Here is a 26,495-nt window from a genome sequence, read left to right on the forward strand (position 1 = left end):
ATTATTTAATATTGAAATTATTTAAAATATTGAATATGACTTGACATTTTAACAGGGTAGTGTGTGTCATGTAAAAGCATGAATTACCACTTTTCTGTATCAGTTGGTCACAAGGCATTTATTAACATTTGTTTGACTGAGTGTTTGGTTCGGAGATTTGTTGACAGTCCCTAAGTGAACCTCCGAGGGCTGAGGAGGGAGCTGGAGAACGGCTGGCCGAAATTAGCGATCATAAATCGGATCAACCTTTAACTAAACGCCGCTTGTCCGGCTGATATTGGAATATCTAATATCCAACTGGAAACTAACTTCACTGCAGTCGGCAACACAATAAAACCACCGGGATAAAGTTTGTTTTGGTCTGTGGGCTGTAAAGATGGCGCCGAGCGACTGAGCGAGACGTAAACGCCCCACAACGTCTGACGCAGTGACGTCACCTTCCACAGCTCTATTGGCCAATAGGAGAGGAGCTGGAAGTAGAAGGCAGCTCTCCTCATTAGCATAAAGATGCAGCAGAAACAGGCGAAGCAGGAGGCAATTACAGAAGGAGGGCTTGTATAAGGAAAAGCCGAAACAAAATATCTACTTTTCTTGACAAAAACGCATGTTTAGGGGAAATGAAAAAGAATATACATTTCTTGACGAGTGTCATGTGTTAGGACAAGGAAAAACTAAATCTATATTTAGGCTTTTATTTCTTATGTTAGTCTTGGTCCTCCATACCTGTGTTGCCCCAAACTCTGCCAGCTCATTTAAAGCCTCCAACCTGTTTCCACTGTGATTGTGGCTTGTTGTTGGCGTCTTCCTCACAAACTGATGCAAATCTGTGAACCTACTGACTTGATTCCTTGGTGAGTTGGTTTTCTGATAGCAGTTTTGCTTTAGCAGGTGAAACTTCTGCTCGATGCTCATTGCAGCGTTATTTTATTAGAGTTATTGGCGCTGCTTTCCTAGACCGTCACCAGGATTCTGTCAGAGCTGATTGTGGCTCAGTTCCTCCCTCTCTCTTTGAGTAGGTAACTGGTTTGGTGCAGCAATGATTTTGTGAAGCGGGACTTTAGCATTGATGCCAGTGAAGTTTAAAATGAAACTGATCAGAGCAGAATGTAGCTACACTTAAGTTTGATATTGTGCATTATATATATTTATTTTATTTTTCGTTTCACTCACTCTGCTTGAATATTTGACAATTAATTAATTTAATTTTCTTGTTATTTTAAAAGTGCACTTTAACTTTAAATTGATTCACTTGAAATATGATTGATACTCTTTTTGTTCAACTTTATTTAAATGATGGTTAATTTAACCTGATTTTTGAAATGTTTGACTATGTCCAATTATTACAAATGTAATAATTGCATTTGCATTTAATATGCATAAAGTAAATGCCCAAATTTAATAATTATTTCATTGTATGTTTGTACATAATTGTTGTTTTTGCTAAAACACTTAATGGGTTCTTCTGACCTTTTAGGATGGGTTGTTTCCCCTGATGGATCAAATCCTCATTTGGATCTGAAGATGGTGAGCTGGGAAAAGGACTATGGACTTTATGATTTTGGAGTTAATTTATTCTGAGTCAATTATTTTGTGTCTCATTGTGCTGCTGTAATTGTCTGCTTTTATTTAATCACTTAATATATACACCAAACTAAAAGCACTGCCTCCTGTTTTCATTCACACCTCAGGCTCCTTAAAAGGACACTCTTCTGATGCTGCTGTTGTAGCCGCAGTTAGCTGCAGAGCCCAGAACTGTTACACTTTCAATTTATCAGTAAATTTGGTTAGATTTCTTTATGTGAGTGGATTATTTGGGTTGTTACCAACATCTGGTGGGAATTTCCTGTCAACATCCCCTTTTGATTATGTTTACTGGGAAAAAAAATTGGCATTATTAATACTTTTCACTGTGCAATTTGTGTTTTTTGTTTAAGCTTAAAAACCATAGAGCAACATGTCGACAGATAAAGACTGCAATGTATTAAGTGTGGAGTGGATTTAATTGACTTTGTATTCAAACAACTGTTTAATTCTTGGTCCACAAGTCCTATTTTCGACATTTCAGGCATTCCATACAGAGAAGCTGTTTGATAACATGAATACTAACTTTTGAAACTGTTTAATGCACCAAATTCCTGATGATTTTAGACCAAATTTGAAAGTGTAAATATCCGTAATCAGTCAATGCATCAATATTTTGGCCCAAATTTTCATATCGATGCTTCCCTGTATATGATATTTAGACTAGATTGTTTCCAGAGGGAAAGTAGGAAAACTGCATTCCTGTATCATGTTTTAAATGTTGATGTTGGGCTGTGGTGGGTCATATCCATGTTGGTTTATTCTCAGCTAAAATAGGTTTACTGTTGTTATCAAATGTAAAATATGTCAGAGATGCAGCGATCAGAGCTTTTCTGTCCATCACTGATCTCCAGTTTTCATTCTGCTCTGATCTTCCAGTTCCTGGATTTTTTCTCCAAAGAGAAAAATGTTCTGCAGGTTCTGAGTTTCAGGTAGAAGTTCTGAATGAAACAGGAAATATTAGGATTGTATCACTTTATGCTTCAAAGCATTGACCTCTGACCTTCATGGGATGGAAATGTTTTACTTTAACAAGGACTTTCTGAAAGGCAGAGTTGATGAAAAATATTTTTAATGCAAATATTTAAATCTGAACAGGAAAAGAACAGAATGAGCAGCAAATGAACCAAATGCAGAAGAAGAAAAATGTTTTTATTTCTCTAAAACACATGAAGAAAAACTGCAGCAAATAAACAAAAGGAAGATTTAATATTCAAATCTGACGAGTTTAGAAAAATAGGAGCCGACAGAAACAGAAAATGTTCAGAGAGAAAAACTGATCAACATTTCAATGAAATCTGATGAATGAGAGGAAAAAATAAGAGAAACAACATCTTGATATTCAGTGTGAAGCTTTGACTGGAAACAAACAGGAAAACATGAGGATCCTGGAATAATCCTGGAATAATCCTGGAATAATCCCAGCTTCCATCTTTAAAGGACTGGAAGAAGAAAAAGTTTCCAAGGACTCAATCAGAAAAGTTTCACCAAGAAATAGATTGTAGAGATGAACTATCTGTTCAACAGTGAGAGAGTTTCTCTGACAGGAGGAAAATCTTTAGACTCAAATCAGCAAAGAAACACTGAGGAACCAAAAGACAAGAACCTAAATCCAGGAATCAGAGGTTCAGTGAATGTGGTGTTGAAGGTGTGGAGGAGGATCAGTGAGTCAGAGGAGACTCTGTAGAAGGACAGAATGCCAGCAGGACAGTCCACATACACTGATACTCTGTTAGAGACGGAGGAGGAGGAGAGACGAGTTAATATGTCATTGTGCCTGACAGAGTAACCTTCATCAGAGCATCTCAGACTCCAGGAATGATCATTGAATCCAAACCTACAGTCATCACTGCCTCCTTTCCTCCTGATTCTTCTGTAACTCACTGATATATAAACATCTCCTCTCCACTCGACCTCCCAGTAACAGCGACCAGTCAGACCAGTTCTACACAGCAGCTGATTCCAGTTATCAAATCTGTCTGGATGATCAGGATATGACTGAAAGTCCTTCACAAATGTCACCTTCCTGTTGTCTTCAGACAGTTTGAGTTTTCTGCTCACTGTGTTTGTGTCGATGGTGAGTTGACAGGAATCTGATGGAGAGAACAAACACAATCCAGCTGCAGTTATTGATCATTTATTGATCTTTGATGATGATCCTGAATGAGTGATGTGACAGTTTGAAGATGGTTGAATGTGAGCTGCTTTGTTGTCATGAATCAGATGAAAAACACACTTACACTTCCTCAGACCTGGTGTCAAGAATGGGCCTCCAGCAGGCTCCACCCTGAAAGGAGGAGGGGGGTCAGACCATCAGTCTCTTTCAGCAGCAAACATGGACATTACATGTCTCTCAGACACACATTGTCCTCCACTGAGACAGGAACAGTCCAACATCTGGATTGCAAACTGCAGTGGATGTAGGAAGGACAGTTGGTGCTGCAGCACAACTCATTTCTCCAAACACAGGAAAAGCTCCAACAGAGAGGAGAAAGGAAATCCCTCAGTAACAACCTGAAGAAACTCACTGAAGCCTAAAAGGACATCAGGAAACTAAGGAAACATTTCTGGAAGCTCAACCTGATTTAATAATCAGCATTAAAATCCAATCAATCTAAACTCTGATCAACACCTGGATACCTGCTCCATCCACACTCCCACACACAGATGAAGGAATGAAACACTAAACAACCTGCTGCTGAAAACCTGCTGTGGCCTCACTGGAATATCCAGAAATACAAACATTAAAAAGGAGAAGCTGCATCACATTCAACAAAGAGTTCAACAAGAACCAAACATTTGATCTCTGAGCTCAGACTCACAAACCAGGGAGAGGCTTCCATCATCACACACCTCTGACAAACACCTCCAACCTTTCAGCACTTCCTCTACCAACCAGCACCACCAGGTGGCGCTATACACACTTGTGAGTTTAGTTCAAAATCTTGATTTCTCTCTCTGAACTTTGAAACATCCATCTGACCAACATGGAGTTACTTTTCTTCACATCTTTGCTCCTTGGGGCTGATTGGTCTGGAGCTCCATCAAATATTGTTTTAAAGTCCTTTCTGTCATCAGTAGATCATCATGGAAATCTAACTGAACTTCACTTTTATTCATTTAGTCAGAGTCCCTATTAAACTCTATTAAATCCATCCCACTCTTTCATTTTCCTTGTGAGCCGTTCTTAGTCAGGAGAATATTCCAGAAAACTGGGTAATGATCTCTGCCTCCAGATGAGGCGTCTAAATATTTAATGATCAAACTAAATATTTCTCTTCAAACTAAATGTTTCCCATCAGACTAAAGACGTTTCTCCTCTTCCTCCTCTATCAGACCTTCTCTGCTCCTGCAGCAGGTTCCTCCATACCTGAGAGCTTCCAGTCTCCAGTCTGGATCCTTCAGTCCAGCCGACAGCAGCTTCACTCCTGAGTCTCCTGGATGATTGTAGCTCAGGTCCAACTCTTTCAGATGGGAGGGGTTAAAGGTCAGAGCTGAGGCCAGAGAAGCACAGCCTTCCTCTGAGACCAAACAGCCTGATAAGCTGCAGACACACAATTCATCACATGATGAGAACATTGAGGTAGAGCCCAAGGTCTGAACTGGACATTTATAGGAGAGGAAAAAAGTCAAGAAAATGGAACCTGTTAATATGAAATGGTCATAAAACATTCTGAGTTACACTTTCAGTTGAAGCCTCACCCCCCTTTCTAACAATCTATCATCTAGGATCTTTTAGCCTTCAGTATATAAAAACCAGCCATATTTATGTGTCAAGACTCATCATGGTTAGCCATGTCATAGTCATGCATTTATTTTTGCAACAATCTATTAATGGAATAATAATTACGTAGTCTCTGATAATTGGTAAATGACAGAAATCTGGTTTCACCAGGATTGGTCACATTTTACCTGAGAGTCTCCAGGTTGCAGTTTGGACTCTTCAGTCCAGCAGAGAGAAGCTTCACTCCTGAATCCTGCAGGTTGTTGTTACTCAGGTCCAGTTCTCTGAGACTGGAGGACTGGGAGCTGAGAACTGAGGACAGAGCTTCACAGCTTCTCTCTGAGAGGTTACAGCCACTCAGTCTGAGGAGACAGGGAGGAAAATCTGGTATTAAACTATTCATCAGAATTTATGTTCTTTCAAATCAACAATGTTTTTATTGGACAGAGAAGGAACCATCTGATTTTACACAACCTTTGTATTTGTTGTGAACTGGTTCATTCTATAGTTGGGCCTCCAGCCTTAAATGACAGAACTACAGGTAACAAGGAGGTTGGAAAGAGAATTATAAAATTACACAATTAACTATATTAATCCATTTCAATGTTAACATAAAGTGGAGGAGTTTTGCTGCTTGAATATGTAACATTATGTTCAGCTGCTGAAGGAAGTCTTTCTTTTTTGCTCATCCCCCCAGTGGGACACTTTGAAGAGACAAAGCACCAAAATATAAACTGAAACATGAATATTTACCTCATAATTAGCAGATTTCTACCTATCAACAATACCTGCAGTAACAATGTGTGTCCTTACAGAGCTTTGTTGGAGGCTTTAACCACTGGCAGCAGCCTCAGAAGAGCCTCCTCTGAAGCAGAGTATTTCTTCAGGTCAAACACATCCAGATCTTTTCCTGATGACACTAAGATGAAACCCAGAGCTGACCACTGAGCAGGAGACAGTTTATCTGTGGAGAGACTTCCTGAACTCAGAGACTGTTGGATCTCCTCCACTAGAGAACGATCATTCAGTTCATTCAGACAGTGGAACAGATTGATGCTTTTCTCTGCAGACACATTCTCACTGATCTTCTCCTTGATGTACTGAACTGTTTCCTGATTGGTCTGTGAGCCACTTCCTGTCTGTGTCAGCAGACCTTGTAGGAGTCTCTGATTGGTCTGCAGTGAAAGTCCCAGGAGGAAACGGAGGAACAAGTCCAGGTGTCCATTTGGACTCTGTAAGGCCTGGTCAACAGCTCTCTGATGGAGAGACTTTAGTTTAGGTTTATTATTATTAAATAATGAAAACATTTTATATGGTTGATTTTCTTCCATCAGGTTGACTCCAGAGTTGATGAAGGTCAGATGAACATGAAGAGCAGCCAGAAACTCCTGAACACTCAGATGGACGAAGCAGAACACCTTGTCCTGGTACAGCCCTCTCTCCTCTCTAAAGATCTGTGTGAACACTCCTGAGTACACTGAGGCTGCTCTGATATCGATGCCACACTCTGTCAGGTCTGATCCATAGAAGATCAGGTTTCCTTTCTGCAGCTGATCAAAAGCCAGTTTTCCCAGAGACTCGATCATCTTCCTGCTCTCTGGACTCCAGTGTGGATCTGTTTCAGCTCCTCCATCATACTTGACCTTCTTCAGTTTGGTCTGAACCACCAGGAAGTGGATGTACATCTCAGTCAGGGTTCTGGGCAGCTCTCCTCCCTCTCTGGTCTCCAACACATCCTCCAGAACTGTAGCAGTGATCCAGCAGAAGACTGGGATGTGGCACATGATGTGGAGGCTTCGTGACGTCTTCATGTGGGAGATGATCCTGCTGGCCTGCTGCTCATCTCTGAATCTCTTCCTGAAGTACTCCTCCTTCTGGGGGTCATTGAACCCTCTGACCTCTGTCACCATGCCAACACACTGAGGAGGGATCTGATTGGCTGCTGCAGGTCGTGTGGTTATCCAGAGGAGAGCAGAGGGAAGCAGTTTCCCCCTGATGAGGTTTGTCAGCAGAACATCCACTGAGCTGGACTCTGTAGCATCAGTCAGGATCTCCTTGTTGTGGAAGTCCAGAGGAAGTCGACTCTCATCCAAGCCATCAAAGATGAACAGAACCTGGAAGTGTTCAAAGCTGCAGATTTCTTTGGTTTCAGTAAAGAAGTGATGAACAAGTTCCACCAAGCTGAACTTTTTCTCTCTCAGCACATTCAGCTCTCTGAAGGTGAATGGAAATATGAAGTGGATGTTCTGGTGGGCTTTGTCTTCAGCCCAGTCCAGAGTGAACTTCTGTGTTAAGACTGTTTTCCCAATGCCAGCCACTCCCTTTGTCATCACTGTTCTGATTGGTTGATCTCTTCCAGGTGGGACCTTAAAGATGTCTTCTTGTCTGATTGTTGTTTCTGGTCTGTGTGGTTTCCTGGATGCTGTTTCAATCTGTCTGACCTCATGTTCATCATTGACCTCTCCAGTCCCTCCCTCTGTGATGTAGAGCTCTGTGTAGATCTGGTTCAGAAGGGTTGGACTTCCTGCTTTAGCAATCCCCTCAAACACAGACTGGAACTTCTTCTTCAGACCAGATTTAAGTTTACAAACTGCAGCAAGATGTTCTAAAATAACACAAAAAGTAAAATCAGAGATGAAACAAAAATACCTTCTGAAGGTGATTTAAATAAATGTGATTCCATTTCTTCAGACATCAGTAAATGTGTCATTTATCCATCAGGTCAAATCTTTGTAGAAATCCTCTTACTGCTCTGCAGACGGTCAGCCAGCTCCTCCTGCTTCATCCTCCTCAGGAAGTTCAGTGTGATCTTCATCACTGCCTCTCTGCTGCTCCTCCTCTGCTCTTCATCATCACCTCTCAACACCTCATCATCCTCTCTCTGACTCTCTGAGCATTCTGGGTAATCTGGACTCAGAACCTTGTGGATCTTCTTCAGCTCGTTCTTCACAAAAGTGACAATGTTTTCCTCCAGCAGCTGGAACAGAATAATAGATGAAGGAAACATCAGACTGAAATCATGGAGCCAAACACCAGATGGATGTTGGACAGACTGACAGTCCTCTGGTCTACAAAGTGCAGCATGGAGACGACTGTGAACAGAACCATGGAAAAGTAGTTGTTGTTCATGTACAGACCATAAATATGGAGTCCAGCTGTGTTTGATGCTGCTGGGCAGACGGACCACTGGGAACCTCTGAGCTCTGCTGGTCCACTCTGTGGAGGAACCAGGAACAATCAGGAAGGCAGGAAATATTCATCCAGCAATATTTACTAATAAAATAACTAAGAGTGTCACATTAAAGCAGAAAACAGAGCATCACATGAACACAATACAAAGAAGTTAGAAAGAGGAAGATGAACTAGAAGGATGAAGACCAGTAACACCAGAATCACCAGTAGACATTTTAAAAAGTTGGTGCTGAACTTGGACTTCAAACTGTCCACACTGTCAGCAGATCTGATGCTGGTGGAGACAGAGTCCCAGAGCTTGGGGACAGTGGAAGTGAAGGCTCTGTCCACACAGGTCTTCAGGACAGTGTGGGACATCCATCAGGTTCTGATGACTGGATCTGAGGTGATGTGGACATGGAGGAGCTCTGAGATATGTGGGTGTGTCCATGTGGGATCCTCTCCTGGATGTTCTAGAGGATTTAAATTGGATCCTGTAGATCCTGGAAGCCAGTGAGCTCACATTATATCTGTCCACACAGAGACAATCAGAAGGTAAAGGTCCATGAAGTGATATCTGGATGTGAGCAGTGAACCAGATGATCCAAGTAAAGATTTAATGTTCCTGCTGATCCACTAAGAACCAGCAGAACCTCTGATGGTCCACATCAGCTCAGTCTGGTTGAGTTCCAGCAGATCTCACCAACCACATCATGAAGCTTTCCTTCCTGCTGAACTGATCTCACAATGCACACAGGAACCAAGTCCTGATGGACCAGACTGGTTTACCAGGTATTTCCCAGTGGGTGGTGGAAATGTGTCCCACTGTTAGTCTGACATGGAGCCAGGAAACATCTGAAACTCCTGGAAGGAAAGTGGATATTTGTTCTAAAACCTCAGACATCAGACTGAGGAGCCTGACTAAAATATCCCAACATGATTCCTTGAAATCTTTCCTACAGATTGTATTATATTTTAGTCTTTTATTACAATATGTTTCATCAGCAGGTATTGAAGCTCAGATGAATTAACTGAGTCTGATCTCCTATAATAACTTCATGGTTCTGCTGCTAGTGAAATATTTTGTGCACATGAACGTTTCTGTCCTGGTCATGTTGACGGTACAAGGCTTGGTCTGAACCTGCAGCAGTAAAATCTCAGAAATAACAGAAATAATGAAGCAGGACTGAGAACCAAAACTGTAGAAAGTAACTCAGATCATTAGTTCTGCCAGCAGCTGCTGCAGAAATACTCCAGAAGAGGTTTTAGTGCAGCTTAAGGTCTGGATTTATTCTATATAACTGCAGGTATTAAGAATGGAAACCAGATCGACTGAAACTTTGTGTGAATTTTTCTGTCAGCTTTCCAATGAAATATTTACATTTTATTAAAGTTTGGTTGATTTTAACTTGCTGATCTCTCACATCACAAACCTGGTGGAAGATGTGTGACGTCTTTAACAAGACATGTTACCATATGCATTGATGGAATGAAAATAAAATAACCTGGTATTCAGTCTGATATTCCCATGGCAACAGAACTTGGTATCATTACATGGCCACAATGACAGATAAACAGATCAGTTACAACAGTTAGAAACAGCTCACCTCTCTGATGGTGGAGATCCAGGAGATTTAAAGTTAATGATCTCTTCCATTGACCTGTCGCTCTTAAAGGACACACAGCTGGGTTCTGGTTCTGGTTCTGGTCTGAGTCTCTGATGGATCCTGACAGAAACATGATGATTAAAACTGAATCTGTTCAGTCTGGATGAAGCAGCAAAGAGGAGCAGCAGCAGCTTCATCACCACGTCTGTTTTGGCCTGATATAGTGAACGCTGTGTGAAAAGGGCTGTGGACAGTTAGAGATGGTGACCTCACCTCTGACCTTTGCTCTGGCTCTCATCTTCCCCACACAGAGTGGTTTTAGAGGGAGGGACTCCCTCCTCTCTGTCCTCACACTGATCCATGCTGCTGAATTCACATCAGCTCACACACACTTTCTAGCTTCACCTGCAGAGGAAACACACATCATTCATCTGCACATCAACTCTGATCATCCTTTACATCATTAGTGCTGGAAAAAGATCAGCTGCTCCTCCTCTGATTGGCTCTTCTTCTCTGCTTCATATCAGTGTCAGGTGAATGCAGTCAGACAGCAGAGAGGCAGAGGAAGCTGCATCAGCTGCTGCACTTCTACTATCAGTCCACTAGATGGAGACATGGAGCAGCATTTACATTCACTGATTCAACCTGCACTTCTACTATCAGTCCACTAGATGGAGACATGGAGCAGCATTTACATTCACTGATTCAACCTGAACAACAGGAAGGATTTTAGTTCATTATTAATCTCTACTGGTGAATTAAATTCACCACTAAAGATGAACTATTTAGTCATTTGGCTGAATTGAAGACATTTTGCTATAACAGCATTTAAGTTTGAAAGGAAGCAGGATAAAATTGTTGTGTCCGACTTTAACGGTAGAGACCAGAGTTTGATTCAAGGAAATAAAATTATGAATCATTTTTTTCAGAGAAAAAAATAAACATCTGATGTTAATCAATAATCCTGTAGATTAACCTTCAAACAGCAAAGATCCAACTTTTAGCTGAAATCAGAAGTGAACCTTTTCTCCAAACATCAGAGCAGAAACAGTCAGTAAAGTTCCTGAAGACAAAGTTCATGTAGAAAACAAAGCAAACTTACAGTTTGTTCAAATGATCCAAAGAGCTGAAGAAGAAAATGTGATCAACAAACTGAGACCCAACAGATCCGCAGGAGAACCAGACTGGTGCCACACCTGAAAAGACTGTAATGGGACAGGACTGGACTTTTACCTGATCTGAACGATTCAGAGTTCAAAGTCCAGGTGTTATAAATGTTGAATAACTGATCATGTGACGGCTCACCTGGTTTGTAGTTTCTTGTTCCAGAGCAGCAGAAGGTTTGCTGTAAAATCAGAGGCAGGTTGATAAAGTCTTCATGAGGAAGGAGAGAAGTTCTGATGAAAATGTTTCATGATGGTTAATGAGGATAAAGCTGCTACCACCACCTGATTGTTTTACTTTCTGGTAATAATTGTTTATTATGTTCTTAAGTTTTTTAATCTTTGTTTTAATTGTTATGTTTGCAACTTAATTTGAGGAGAAATGAGTCCAGAGAAAAGAGCAGCTGGTTGATTCCTGCTGCAGTAACTGGTCTGACTATGAATACAGTCAGAATATGAAGATAAAGTTAAACAAACTAAACTGTAGTTCTTAACATCACCACATTACTGCAGCTGAAACCACACGTTGTTATAATATAGATTATTAATATAGCTCCTATATAATCATTGATCATCATGTCAGTGAGGTGAGCAGAGTGAGGACAGTCTCTGGTTAAACCAGGATCAGCTGAGCAGGTTCTGCTGATTCAGGTTCAAACCCTGATTTCATTTCAATCATCAACCTGAATCTAAAGTCAGATCAGCAGCAGAAGGTGGCAGCTTGTTCCAGACTCATTATTGGAGTCGCCATGGCAACTGTAAAATAATTAGAGGAATAAAATGTTAAACTTCTTTGCTTGTTGTTTTCCTCTATTGTCCCAAATTCAGGGTTCCGCATGTACAAAGTGGAAACCACACAGAGAACAACCAATCACCAGTGGTGGAGAAAGTACTCAAAAAATGTACTTAAGTAAAAGTAAAACTACCACATTAACATTTTACTTAAGTAAAAGTAAAAAAGTACTGGCTTTTAAAAATACTTAAGTATTAAATGTAAAAGTACTTTCTGAATGCATTACCTAATCGCTAATATCATTAAGTGAACTGATCGTATTTAATTTTAATACATAAGAAATGTGCCATTTTAATGAACACTGCCACAGATTAAACATGTTCTTATTATGTTTATTCTCTGTAACAGTTTATACTTAGATATGTGATTCTATGCATCATAATTTCAGGGATGGAAGCATCTCGTCTCCTGTCCTAACATAGCATGAACTTCAGTAGTGACATTTATTTAGAAAGAAACCCAACAGGAAGGGGATAGAAAGAAGGTGGGTGAGGGAGAACATGCAATCGAGGAGCCACATAGCAGAGTTGTAGTCAAGACCACCACCGAACCCGAGACCAAGACCAGCGCCCTGCACTAAATGACACAGTAAAATTAAGTTTACCTATCAAAATTGGTTCTCAGATTGATCTGAAAGATCCACATTCCCATAAAAACACCTAGATATTAAATACTTAGAGCTGAAATATATTTAACCAGTATCAATTAAAACTCATTTCATTCTGTTTTGCTTTCATCGCTGTGCTACAATCCGCAGAGGTCTCCTGCTATCCCTAGAAAAATAACACCCTGGACGGTTGCCCATATTGCCCATGTCAAAAACCACAACTGAAACATCGCAATTAACGGTAAACAACGTTCAACTATGAACACTGTCCAACGGCGCAACAAGAAACCAAGCAGAAGGAGCACCGTGACTGTTCTCATCCTCCCTCCCACTGCATGTTTACCACCATGACAGGAGACGAAATCAATCAATGAGCATGCTCTGTGTTCGTTCAACTTTTACTTATTCGGCGATTAAATAAACGTGTGTATGTGTTAGCTACTGCAGTGTACACAAGAACAAAGAACGGCTCTCAGTGAGGCTTCAGTCCTTAGGACTTAGTAAAGATCCGTCCAGAAGAATCGGATCGTTCCTGAATGTCATATTACTATATTGCACTTTGGTCACAGCGTTGTCCCATATATGAACACCTCAGTCAACACACAATGGCATGAGTGACAACTTTTTTTCATCGCAGATGCAACATGCGTCTCCGTACAGCTAGCTTTGCTAGCATCACGTCCACAGATCTTACCTTTTAAGCTTTCCTTCCAAGTGACGCTAAAAGTTGGACTAAGTCCCCACCGTCTGTGAAAGCGAAGCGCTGCTGGTTTTACATGTCGCCATATCTTATGGTTTATGCAGCGCTATTATATTACTGACGATTAGACGGATATCCACCACTGCGCATGTCTGGAGCCCCGCGTGCGAGTAAAGGTGGAGGCGATGGATAACAACAGACACGAAGTCACGTTATTGTTCTGATTTTACGGCGCCACCCTGAACTTCACATTTTAACAGACAAAAAGAGAAACGCGACTTGGATGTAACGAGTAACGCGACGGTTTTGTAGAAATGTAGTGAAGTAGAAAGTACAGATACTTACTGTAAAATGTAGTGGAGTAAAAGTAGAAAGTACCCATTATTAAATCTACTTAAGCAAAGTGCAGATACACGAAAACTGTACTTAAGTACAGTAACGAAGTACTTGTACTTCGTTACTTCCCACCACTGCCAATCACCATTCAACTTTAGACATATCTAGAGTTTTATTGAGACAACTAAATGCATAGAAAAGCAGATAAGCATCACACCCAAAACATCAAGAAGTCCAAACCATCAAACAGACATTAATTGCCTGAGAAAAGTAGAAAAATTAACAAAATACAAAAACAAGACAAAGGTGCCTTTGGGAGCTGCGGCCGCAAAACAAAACAACTCGCTGCTATAAAATGGGGACTTTTATTTGAGAGGTGTGTTCCTCATTTTAATATATGCATTGAAGGTGTTTCCTCTCTTTCTAAATCTCTAAGCAGTTTGAAATTACCTTAATGGGATGGTCTAAATGATTTGTCACCTTCTTTGAAACCTATTCAAAACCAAAGATGAAGAGAGAGAAAGAGCAAAGGTCCAGAGTGAGTAAAAGTCAGAGAGAGCAAAGGTCATTCTCAAACAGGATTTTCTCATGTCGGTTACATCTGGAATCTCTCCTGTTCCTCCCTTTCTAAACATTTGAACAAAGACCCTTCTTATCAGAAAGAGATTTATTTTTCACCTAGACCTTGTTTTGTTTTTCTCCAGGTTTTAAGTGTCTTCCTTACCCCTAGAAAATCACAAAAGAATTTGACTTATGTGAACAGACAGAACTTGTCTTTTCCATCCTGTTTTTATCTGAACTGCCTAGCATTGTTTCCTCTCCTGAGTGATTCATCAAAAAACAGATTCCTGCATTAAACCTAAGGTAACATATAGTCAATTTGAAACCCAATGTTCTTATTTTAAAATGCTGATGATTTTATATAATATTGTACATATGTTTAAGTTTAAAAACTAACATAATTTCATTTTATTTTCCTAACACAACGCCTTTGAAATATCAGGATAGTGGGTTGAAACTGGATGAGAGCCAATGAGTTGTTTTTGTTTAGTGGCAGAGGTGCATTCGTCCAGGTGAGGGAGATCACCTCACCTGGACGAAACAGCGTGGGCAGCTCTGAGCCGAAACCCACCTTCAACCTCAATACCTGCTCTGCCAAAAGAATAGCAAACAACCAGCTGGAACCAAAACGGCTCCACCGACCCCGCTCCCAAGGACAACGCGACCAGCCCAAGCCTCAAAACATTCCGACTCCGTGGGAATCCCACTTAAAAACAGATTTTCAGCACTCCAGCCTGAGCCTCTGACTGAAAACCCATCTTCAAACATCAACAATGAGGCTAAACCAACGCATCAACCCCACAAAGCTCCGAATGACAAAGTGACCACCAGGAAAACGAAAGGTATGCAAAGAGTGCTTATTGTTGGAGATGAGACAGTAAATGGAATCAGTCATGTGTGCAATCCCAAGAAAACGAGAGTGGTTTCTTTTCTTGGTGACACTGTATCTGATTTGACTCGCTAAGTGCTCTCTAACCGCTGATCAGCCAAACATGGAGACTTTAGTTGTGGATGTTGGAGTCAACGATCTGGCAAAGCAAAAATCGGAGATTCTAAAAAGGACTTTAATATTCTTCTGGACACTATGGGAAAATTAAAAATGAAGTTATTTCTCAGTGGTTCAATTCCATCGCCTCAATCGGGAGATGAAAAACATTCCAGTCTGGGCATGATAAACAAATGGCTGATTAAAACCTGCTCTGCCAGATCAGTGGCCTTCATCGATAACCACTGGATCTACTGGCAGCGCTTTCACCTCTTTGGAAGAGGCGGACGCAATCTTAAACATGGGATAAGGCTTCTCACTGCAAACATTTTTCATTTTATCAACAAGAACAACAATGTGACCATCGCTTCAGAAGAACAGGCTCAAGGATGTCTGACTACGATGGAAGCCTCCGCTTATCAAGAATAAACTATTCCAATACAAACTGATAGAACGATGGGGGAAAGAGCAACTGGTTCCCCTCCTCCTTCTACCCTCCCTAAACTCTCCCCCCTCCCTTCTCCTTCCACCCTCCCTCCCTGCTTCTACACTCACTCACAAGATCAGAGTTTCCCAGGAAGTCAATCACTAAAGAGAGTCGGGCTGCACCTGAGCCGCCTGAAGATGCTGGTGGAGGATCAGAAAGGCAGGCGGACGGACTCCTCCTCCTCCCAGCAGGATAGTATGGATCAACAGGTTCTCCTCGGCATGAGTCTCCATTGCTCTAACATAGCAGACCTCACTTCATCTAAGCCACCTGCCTCCGACCTCCCTGAGGATCCAACACTCTGCATTTCTGAGGTCTGAGACCGGGGTCCAGATATTATTTTTACAGCCATCTTCCACCAGAATGTGTCTGGCCCCCCGACATTTCATAGCTTTTTTGCCCCAAGACCGAGGGGCAAAAAAGCTGTTTAATATATTAGACACACACTGGACCTGGTTATCAGTAAGGGTGTGAATATTTCCAGTGTCTCTGTAACTGATGTTGCCCTGTCGGATCACTTTGCTGTTATCTTTAACAGTTCTCCGTTAACCCACTTGAACTATCACAAAACGTACTTTCACAGAAAACACAACAGAAACATTTAAACAAATCTACTCTTCTTCCTTGCCCTTAAGCTATAATGACGTAGATAAGTTGGTAGGTGATTTTCAGTGCAAACTTTCAGATATCATTGATTACATTGCACCCATTAAAGTGAAGGTTGTGTCTGGTAGGAAGAAATCTCCATGGAGAAATGCACAAACAGTTCAATCTGCAAGACAACTCTGCCATAGGGCTGAACGGAAATGGCGTAAAACTCAACTGCACGTTTATTGTGACATCTACAAGGAAAGACCACGTAACTATCACACAACACTAAAACATGCAAGAGAGGCTTTCTTTGCAGATGTCATAACCAAAAACACTAACAACGCTCGAGCTTTATTTGCTACTGTTGACAGGCTCACAAACCCTCCTATGATGTTACCACCTGAACTTCAATCTAATGCCGCCTGCAACAAGTTTTCCAGTTTCTTTTCAGAGAAAATTCAAAAGATCAGAGGATTAATCTGCTCATCCACTCTAAAGACAGTACTAATGCTGTGCCCAAACAAAACAAATGCAGGAAAAATGACCCAATTTCAACTACTTCATTATAAATCGCTAGAAGAAATTATGAGTCAATTAAGCTCCGGTTCCTGTTGTCTGGATGTCCTACCACACATTTCTTTAAGAAAGCCCTGCCTGTCGTTGCTAATAATCTGATCCAAATAGTAAACTCATCATTCTCTTCAGGTGTTTTCCCCCAGGCTTTGAAAACAGCAGTTATCAAACCACTTATAAAAGAGAACAATCTGGACAAATCACTACTGCAGAATTACAGGCCGATCTCCAACCTCCCATTCATCAGCAAAGTTATTGAAAAAGCTTTTTCAACAATTAAATAACTTCCCAACAATGAATCGCTTTGACTCCTTCCAGTCTGGTTTTCGTGCTCACCACAGCACGGAGACGGCCCTTGTAAAAGTGTTCAATGACATCCATATAAATACCCAGATAGCACAGAATCATTGAAACAACATTGAATCAATGTCAGCCAGAAACATTGAATCAACGTTGAACGCTGACATTGAAACAACATTGAAAGTGGTCGGTGACTTGTATGTTGAATCAACGTTAGGGTTTCAACCATTACTGACATTATATCAATGTTGATTCAACCATCATCTGTATGTCAACTTACATGCCTATTTGTGTTGATATTACATTGAATCAGTTAGGAATCCACGTTGATTCAACCATTATCTGAACGTGGATCTGCATGCAGATTTGTGTTGATTCTACATTGAATAAGTTAGGAATCAATGGTGATTCAACCATCATCTGAACGTGGATCTGCATGCAGATTTGTGTTGATTCTACATTGAATAAGTTAGGAATCAATGGTGATTCAACCATCATCTGAACGTGGATCTGCATGCAGATTTGTGTTGATTCTACATTGAATCAATGTTGATTCAACACTCATTTGATTGTGGATCTGCATGCAGATTTGTGTTGATTCTACATTGAATCAATGTTGATTCAACCTTCATCTGAGAGTGGATCTGCATGCAGATTTGTGTTGATTCTACATTGAATCAATGTTGATTCAACCTTCATCTGAACGTGGATCTGCATGCAGATTTGTGTTGATTCTACATTGAATCAATGTTGATTCAACCTTCATCTGAGAGTGGATCTGCATGCAGATTTGTGTTGATTCTACATTGAATCAATGTTGATTCAACCTTCATCTGAACGTGGATCTGCATGCAGATTTGTGTTGATTCTACATTGAATCAGTTAGGAATCAACGTTCATTCAACCATCATCTGAATGTGGATCTGCATGCAGATTTGTGTTGATTCTACATTGAATCAATGTTGATTCAACCATCATTTGACTGTGGATGTACATGCAGATTTGGGTTTTTATATTGAATGAAAGCTAAGGATTTATGTACAGTGGTGGGAAGTAACGAAGTACAAGTACTTCGTTACCTTACTTAAGTACAATTTTCGTGTATCTGTACTTTACTTAAGTAGATTTAATAATGGATACTTTCTACTTTTACTCCACTACATTTAACAGTAAGTATCTGTACTTTCTACTTCACTACATTTCTATACAGCGTTTCGTTACTCGTTACATCCAGACGCATTTCGGTTTTTTGATTTGTTCGTTAGTTTGAAAGTAAGTATCCAATGGCGAGAGCAGAATCAGTCCGCTGAACCAATCCAAAGCGGGAAATAACCATTAGGCCCTCCCTCAAGAAGAGCAGCACAGTACGCAGGACCTGCAGAATCATTAACTCCCAGAATGGAGTCCAAGGATAGTCATCCTCCAGAAGACCTGCCCCACCCATGGCCTTATTTAAAAGATTTCTTTGAAATAACTGGGTCAACAAACGCTTCCTGGAGATTCCAATGCCGCCTTTGCCTTCCCCGAAAGCATGAAATTCTATCTTTTAAAAATTCGCCATCAAATTTGAAAAAACACATTGAGGTAAGTTAAGTTGCTAAACGCTATCGATGTTAAATTAATTTGTGTTAGTGAAGTTTTATGTAATCTTAGCAAGCTTTTTGTTGAACTCGACTGCAGTAAATAAATACGATTACTGTATATTGTTATAAGCTAGCATGAACTTGCAAGTAACAGTGATTACTGCAGTCGTGATCACGTCTCCCGCCATGAATGTTACATATAAGTTGACGATAACTCCTTCACGTCCTGGTTATTGAATAAATGTTAGCACCATTAAAATAATCTCCATGTAACAGTTACAGTCATATTCAATAAATTAGAATATGGGTTCCAATGAGACGCAATTGTCGCAAGTCCGGCGACATTGGCGGACATTCCCGCCCACAGAGTCAGCCGTACCCCCCCTGCCTGGAAGGTGTTTATTGTTTTTACCTTAGAATGGCCAACTCTCCGTTATTGCTATATCAATTTGATACAGTAGAGGCTTCCGCACTTCCCATATCTGTGCTTTTTGTCACTATTTTCAGGAGTTGAAACTGTTTAAGCCGTTGTTAACATGTCGTAACCTGCTTTTCCAAGCCGCCTCTAAATGGCAGCAAAACGCAAAGAACTTAGCACATTCAGAGGGATCAGTTTAAGATCACTGCTTTAAAGAGCCCATCCTTTCAGGATTTTTTGTTTGATAGTGTTGTGTGTTAACAGTTGATGTTTTTTTATTATTCTTATCTAATTTGTATAAATTAGGATTAAGATTTATAAAGAGCATATGTTTATTTTCAGAGAAAGCATGGCAGTCATCTCCAGCAATACCTTGCAATGACTGCAGTGGTCGTCAAAAGGAAAGGATCTGACTCCAATGAAGGTGCTTCAACCAGCAAGCAGAGAAAACTTGAGGAAAGCAGTAAAGTTTCTCAGAAGAGTGTTGACCATGCAGTGATAAACTTCATTGTCCAGGGTTTGCACCCTTTTGGAATAGTAGAACAGGCAGGATTTCGAAGCCTGGTGCAGCAGCTTCAGCCTAATTCTACTGTGATATCTCGTTCAACAGTTCGAACCATGATTGAAAAAAATACAGCAGAAATGAAGGCAAATGTGAGAAAAGCAATGCAAAATATCAAATACATTGCTACAACAACGGATTCCTGGACTTCACACCGGCAGAGCTTTGTTGGAGTGACTGCTCACTGGATAGATCCTGAAAGTCTTGAGAGATCATCGGTAGCTCTTGCTTGCAGGCGACTTAAAGGTCCCCACACATTTGACGCATTGGCTGGTCTCCTCAACGATATTCATACTGAGTTCAACATCCGGGAGAAAATTGTGAGAACCACCACTGACAATGGCTCCAATTTTGTTAAGGCCTTTAGGGTTTATGGCCCTGATGAAAACAACAGTCTGGACACATCTAGTTTAGGAAGTTTAGCTGAAGGGCACCAAGTAGTGGAAGCGAATGAAAATGAGGAAGACGATGCTCTGGGAGTGGAGGTAGAGGCTGTTGAGATTGGATCTCTCTTGGATGAAGAAGATGATAGTTCAGAATATCAGCTACCGAAGCATCATCGCTGTGCCTGTCATGTGCTTAATCTGATCTCAACAGTGGATGCCACCAAAGCAAACTCAAATGAGACTTACAAAAAGCTTTCACGTGCATCATTTGCCAAGTGTGAGGGTCTGTGGAACAAGAGTGCTCGATCTACAATAGCTGCTGACGTAATTGAAAGAGAGTGTAAGCTCCAACTCATCCGCCCCAATTACACCAGGTGGAACTCCCTGTTTCTGGCAGTGGAACGTATACTGAGGATCATCAAAGACAATGGAGAAGGGGCCATCAGAGCAGTTTGCATTGCACTTAAAGTTCCCATGTAAGTGACACTTAATAGCACTTTTTTGTCAGTGAGTCTGAAATAAGCATTACTGATAGTAGTACTGCTGAAAATTTACCCTACACAAACTATTTGGGAATAAAATCAAATTACAGAAACATTCTGATGGCAATATAACTTTTTAAGATTTATGCAAATGTTTTTGTTTTTTAACAGGCGCAATTGCTAGTGAATTGTAAAAAGACATGTTATTAGTATATATAACTTATGAAATAGTTAATACTAACATGTAATATAAATATACATTAAATTGTATAATTGTTTGTTTAACAGGTTAAATCCTGCTGAGCTTGCTTTCCTGACTGAATATGTTTCAACCATGAGACCAGTCGTCAAGGCCCTCAACATAATGCAGGCAGAAGCAGACGTCCATATGGGATGGCTGGTGCCCACCATAAGCCTTCTGAGTGTGAAACTTGACCGCCTACGGATCTCTGCTAAGTTCTGCCAGCCACTGATTGATGCACTTCAAGGAGGAATACAGCAGTGCTTTGGACCCATGCTTGCTGACCCTGAACTCATTGCAGCAGCGATTCTTCTTCCAAAGTTCCGAACATCCTGGACAAGCAATGATGACATGCTGAAAATGGGTAAATCATATAAATTGTTCCTCAATGGCCATTAATTTTTTTTTTTAAATACTCTATTGTTGTCAAATTCAAAGAACAGTTCCTGGTCATCAGAAAATATTACCTATAAATCAAAAATGTTATACATTACATAGTGTATAGTAGTTTATGATTTGAATAAATTATATCCAGTCTTCACCTTCCTTATTTGTTCCTCTCATACCACCGAGGAGCAAAATTGTAGGTGCTACCCATTATGGTCATATATATATGTAGTTGTTAAGACCTACTTTGTGGTTTTAAAAGTATATTGGTGACATTTATGTGTCATTTATAACATTTTGATGAATTATGTTTCCTATGTGGTATTAATTTTGATTGTTCTGTATAGGACTGGACTACATCAAGACAAACCTGGATCAAGAGCCAGTGCAACTCATTCGGAACAACTCAAGCTCATCAGATGAGGAGGACTACTTCAGAGTCATTAAGAGCAACATTCAAGAGACTACCAGACAGCTAGATGCATATTTGGCCAGCACAAGTGATACCATGGATATTCTCAAGTCAGTTCCGGCAGTGTTTAATTTGTTTTTAAAAGTAAACACACCTTTGCCCGCCTCAGCAGCCTGCGAAAGACTCTTCAGTATAGCAGGACAAATTTTCTCACCCAAAAGAGCCAGGCTGGACTCTAAAAACTTTGAGAACCAACTTCTGCTTAAGCTGAACAAGAAATTCTTGCCGTGATGTTAAAATGAGAAGTTATTGTGGTGCTATGATTAGAGTAGGCTGACTGAAGCTGACCCCCACACTTTCTTCAAATCAATGTCAAATGTTTTGTGCAGCAAAATTTGAGTTTCTCCTGTTTTATCTTTGAAAATATCAATGGACGTTTAAAGGTAATTTTGACTTTGTAAATGGGGTGGGGGACTGGTTGACCTTTGGACCTTTAGACGCTCATTAATATCTTCAAAGGTAAGCAATACAAACAAAAAAAAATTCTGCATAAACAGCACAAATGTTTGACACCAATTGTCTGATTTGAAGAATGTGGGGGGACCAATTTCATTCAGATCAGGCGCACCCATATACAGAGGCTACATAACTTTATGTGGCTGTTCCAAGTTGGACTCCTCTTCCTTGATTGAATGTCCTCAGCCCCTTTCTGTTAAGAGTTCTCTCAAAATAGCTGGCAAAAAAGTTAAGTTCATGTTTTGTTAGGATGAGAGACTAGATGTTTCCAAATCGCTTGATGTTTGTTAGGTCAGTTTAAAGTCCCTTTTTTCAGGGAAACAATTTTCTTTTGAACGTGTTTATTTTGAATTAAATAAAACATTTCAACGGTATAATAATTTCTCTCATTTTGCCTAATTACATGTAACCCTGCAGGTCATCCTTGGAATTCTGATGCATAGAATAAAATATCTAAATTTAAACTGTCACAGGGGGTAAACACAATAAAAACATGCTTTATCTGCAGCATTGCTCATTAAAATGGTACATTACTGATTTATTAAAACTAAATACGATAGGTACACTTTATTGACATTATATAAGCCATTAGGTATTATGGCCGGCAAGTACTTTTACTTTTAATACTTAAGTAGTTTTAAAAGCTTGTACTTTCTTACTTTTACTTAAGTAAAATAATAATGTGGTACTTTGACTTTTACTTGAGTAAATTTTTGTCTGTGTATTTGTACTTTTACTTAAGTACATTGTATGAGTACTTTCTCCACCCCTGTTTATGTACATTTTACGTCTGATAGGTCTACATCATAACATGCCACTAAAAGTTTCTTCACTGGTGTTAAACACTATATTATTGGCAGATGATGCGTAAACTGTGTACAAAAGTTTAAAAATGACAACATGGGTTTGATTTAACATTTTATTTAAGAAAAGAGGGACAGATCTTTAAACATATTTGATTCCTTTTTGACTGTCAAAACAACAGTCTGTTGTCCACAGAAGAACAGAGTCCATGAAGTTCCCTATGAAGTAGGGAAACAGTACAAGTTGTGGTAACCCCAGTTTGACTCTGGTTGGCATCACTTTGATTCCTTGCGATGTCTTCCTCTCATTCTGGCGCATAATGAAGCCACTTCTTGACAGTTTTGCTGCAGTCCTCAAGAGTCAGCTTTCGGTCAAACTGCAGAGCAACAGCTGAAAAAAATAAAAGTGAGGAAGGTGCCAGTTAGAAATATGATAAACATTTGAAAAGTTCTGAAACACAATGAAAGATTAAACACTGTACTGGTTACAGGTCTGAGAACAAATACAAACCATATAGTTCCCCATGTACACTCACTGTTAAATTAATATCTTAATCTTTCATTGATATTTATCTTAATGTTTACATATACAATTGCATTTACCCATCAAGCTGCAGTATAGTGTAGGATTTATGATATTGATATTAAATCAATATTTAAAATAAAGGGCTGTTTATCAGAAAACCTAACAATAAAACTCAGGGAGGATCAGGTTTATTTAACACACCAGAAACAAATAAATCGAACAAAAGGTGATTTATAGTGTAGTTGGAAAAATTATAATTTATACAGAATAAACTTCCATCAAATAGCTGGTTCAATCTTCCATCAACTACAAATATTTCCAAATAAGTTGATTAAATTCCTTAAAAAGTGTCTATATGCTATTAAAGATCCCACACAAGTAACAATAGTCCAGTTCAATTTAACCAGTTACCAATCCAAGGATCAACAGACTGAATCAGTCATTAGCAGGTTTAGTTCAGTGTTTCACCTGCCTTACATGTTAAGTGTTTCCCTTCTGCCTCACCTGGATTCAATCTGTGGATGATTAACAACCTTCTGCACTTCTTGATGGCTGCAGACGGTCATGTAATCATCCAACTCAGCTGTTCTGGTACAGAGGCTCATTTAAGCACGACCCTAAGCATATCATAATAAAAAGTTAAAAACAAGTGATTACTATCACAACAATTTAAAGCCCACCTGGACCAGCCAGCCTTACACTTCCTTGTCCACCACATGCTCTCCCAGACCAAACAATAGGCCCCGCCCTATTTTAAAAATTCAAATCCCACAAAATCTCGCAGGATTTCATACTTAGGCCTGGAGTGGTGGGTAGGATGAAAATAATACAAAAGGAGACATGACCTCAACTATTAAAAATATCCGTTTTGCCCCAAAATAACCAGGATTACTATGGGCACAAAACAATGCCCTTATTTTTCAATAAACACATTTAAGATCAAAGTAATATTGAAAAACTTACCATAAAACTGCTCAGAGGAGAATTCAATTCAGAAGCTGGTAGCAAACAAGCCAGCAGCAAAGTGGCTTTTTGGTTGGGACAAACCACAAGTGTAAAATTGGACTGTACAACTCCTAGTACAGACTTGTAGATGTTTTTGTGTCAACACATTATGCACAGTCAGTAATAATATTTACAGACAAGTAAGAAAATGTACAGAAAGGTATCACAACCCACTGTTCTCAACATGTAGTGCTTAATTTGAAACATGATTAACCCCCACCTAGTAATAAAATGTTCTGACCCAGAGCTCAAGGAGGGGGAGGGAAGAAGGGATGAGAGGGGGTAAAGAGGAGAAGGTTGGGAGGAGCGGCTGGGTGGGGGAGGTTTGGGAGGGAGTAGGGGGAGATGAGGAGGTGATGAGGGATCCAACAAACTGCTCAGATTGCACACAATGGTAAATCAACATTGAATTATAGTCAGAATGGTTGATTTTTGGTTGAGGTCAACAACTGACGGTTGATCAACCATCAAACAACCATCCACCTCCAGCCAAGTAACCAATGTTGAAACTGTTTCATTGAGTCAATGTTGTTTTGTGGTTGAAATCTAATGAATGAAATGCTAATGTCTGATCAACGACTGATCAATGTTGAATCAATGTTGAATCAATGTCAGCTCTTTTGCCACACCCCTTCCCCTCCTCTCCTCCTCATCAGAGCTCTGGGTCAGAGCATTTTATTAGTGCACATATGTCAGAGTCAAGGCCCGCGGGCCACATCCGGCCCGCGAGAAGGTTTTTTACGGCCCCTGGAATGATCTTGATTTATTATTAGAACCGGCTCGCAGACCGCAGTAAGCCGGCACCCCGTCTGAAAAAAAAATACCTTCCTTATTTGAACTGTAAGTAGCTCTTTAAATGTTCTGTGAGATGATGTACTTACCCATGTATCCATAACAACCGGAACTTTCAATATCCACCAAGTAATTGCCGAAATATACCGTCTATTAAACGAGTGCCCCCCGGATTAATTACACTCTCTGCAGCTGCAGCTGCGAAGTTACAGTATTAACCCGATACTTGCTGGAAAGTGCAACGTCTCCCCTTTCAGAAACCGTTGGAATTTTTCCACTTAGCGCTACGTGTGGCGGAATTACGGTACTGCAAATTTAGATGTGTCGCCGGCGACACGTGTAGAAGGGATTTATTAGCACAGCAGTCGTCAGCATAACTGTAAAATTAACTTTCAGATACCCATCAAAAATGGCAAAAAGGAAGGTGGACACTGAGAACCGGGGGTTTCAAACAAGGTGGGAGTCAGAGTATATGTTCACGGAGGTAGCTGGAAAACCCGTGTGTCTTCTGTGTGGAGAAAGTGTGGCGGTACTGAAAGAGTATAATCTGAGACGACATTATGAAACGAAACACGCGGACAAAAACAAGAATATGGACATGGAACAAAGGCTACAGAAGGCCGAGAAATTAAAACGAGGCCTCAAATCTCGACAGGCTCTGTTCAAAAAAGCCAAATCACAAGGCCAGGCTGCTGTCAAGGCCAGTTTTATTTTGGAAGAAGAGATCGCTAAATCAGCCCGGCCATTTACGGAGGGGGATTTCATCAAAAACTGTATGATTAAAGTTTGTGACGAAGTTTGCCCAGAAAAAAGGCAACTCTTTTTAAATGTGAGTCTGAGCAGAAACACCATTGCCGAGCGAGTAGTCCAGTTGTCCATCAATCTAAAAGAGCAGCTTGTGAAAAAGGGAAAAGATTTCATCGCATATTCCTTGGCTGTGGATGAGAGCGCCGACATTTCTGACATTGCCCAGTTGTCAATTTTCATCCGCGGAGTGGACTCCAGCCTAAGCGTGACAGAGGAGTTGTTGGCTTTACGTCCTATGCATGGCACAACTACGGGGCATGATTTGTATGAAGAGGTGTCAAGATGTGTAAATGAGATGGAGCTGCCTTGGGAAAAACTCGTGGGTTTGACAACCGACGGAGCACCTGCGATGTGTGGACACAGGAGCGGACTGGTGGCGAAGATACGGGAAAAGAT

General features: G+C 40.4%; 2 protein-coding genes and 1 long non-coding RNA gene across 5 annotated transcripts in view; 1 reads left to right on the forward strand and 2 right to left on the reverse strand.

Moving 5' to 3' along the window:
- Positions 1-2,712: 2,712 nt before the first annotated feature.
- LOC106913178 (NLR family CARD domain-containing protein 3-like) overlaps positions 2,713-26,495 on the reverse strand; it is a 107,438-nt gene continuing 83,655 nt past the window's right edge. The window contains exons 1-10 of one of the 3 annotated variants that reach the window (XM_088011128.1): positions 11,186-11,281; positions 10,357-10,488; positions 10,084-10,203; positions 8,443-8,521; positions 8,054-8,282; positions 6,119-7,910; positions 5,494-5,667; positions 4,952-5,125; positions 3,822-3,868; positions 2,713-3,674 (exon numbers count right to left, since the gene is read on the reverse strand). In XM_088011128.1, the coding sequence (XP_087867254.1) occupies positions 3,151-3,674; positions 3,822-3,868; positions 4,952-5,125; positions 5,494-5,667; positions 6,119-7,910; positions 8,054-8,282; positions 8,443-8,521; positions 10,084-10,203; positions 10,357-10,445 (3,228 nt within the window). In that variant the 5' untranslated portion in view covers positions 10,446-10,488; positions 11,186-11,281 and the 3' untranslated portion in view covers positions 2,713-3,150. Of the gene's footprint in view, positions 3,675-3,821; positions 3,869-4,951; positions 5,126-5,493; positions 5,668-6,118; positions 7,911-8,053; positions 8,283-8,442; positions 8,522-10,083; positions 10,204-10,356; positions 10,711-11,185; positions 11,282-26,495 lie in introns of those variants that run through there. The other 2 variants (XM_088011129.1, XM_088011127.1) reach the window with 2 other exon arrangements.
- On the forward strand, positions 20,909-21,941 carry LOC148156179 (uncharacterized). The gene is made up of 2 exons (XM_088011333.1): positions 20,909-21,215; positions 21,586-21,941. The coding sequence occupies exons 1-2, from the start codon at positions 20,945-20,947 to the stop codon at positions 21,939-21,941; spliced, it is 627 nt and encodes a 208-aa protein (XP_087867459.1). The 5' UTR covers positions 20,909-20,944.
- LOC148156180 (uncharacterized) lies at positions 23,072-25,170 on the reverse strand. Its single transcript, XR_015764914.1, has 2 exons — positions 24,000-25,170; positions 23,072-23,360 (listed from the first exon to the last, which is right to left on the reverse strand). It is a non-coding gene; the product is annotated as an uncharacterized LOC148156180 (long non-coding RNA).

This window comes from Poecilia mexicana, unplaced genomic scaffold (genome assembly GCF_051168715.1).
Source record: "Poecilia mexicana isolate PSO_F unplaced genomic scaffold, ASM5116871v1 scaffold_12, whole genome shotgun sequence".
Lineage (NCBI taxonomy): Eukaryota > Metazoa > Chordata > Actinopteri > Cyprinodontiformes > Poeciliidae > Poecilia > Poecilia mexicana.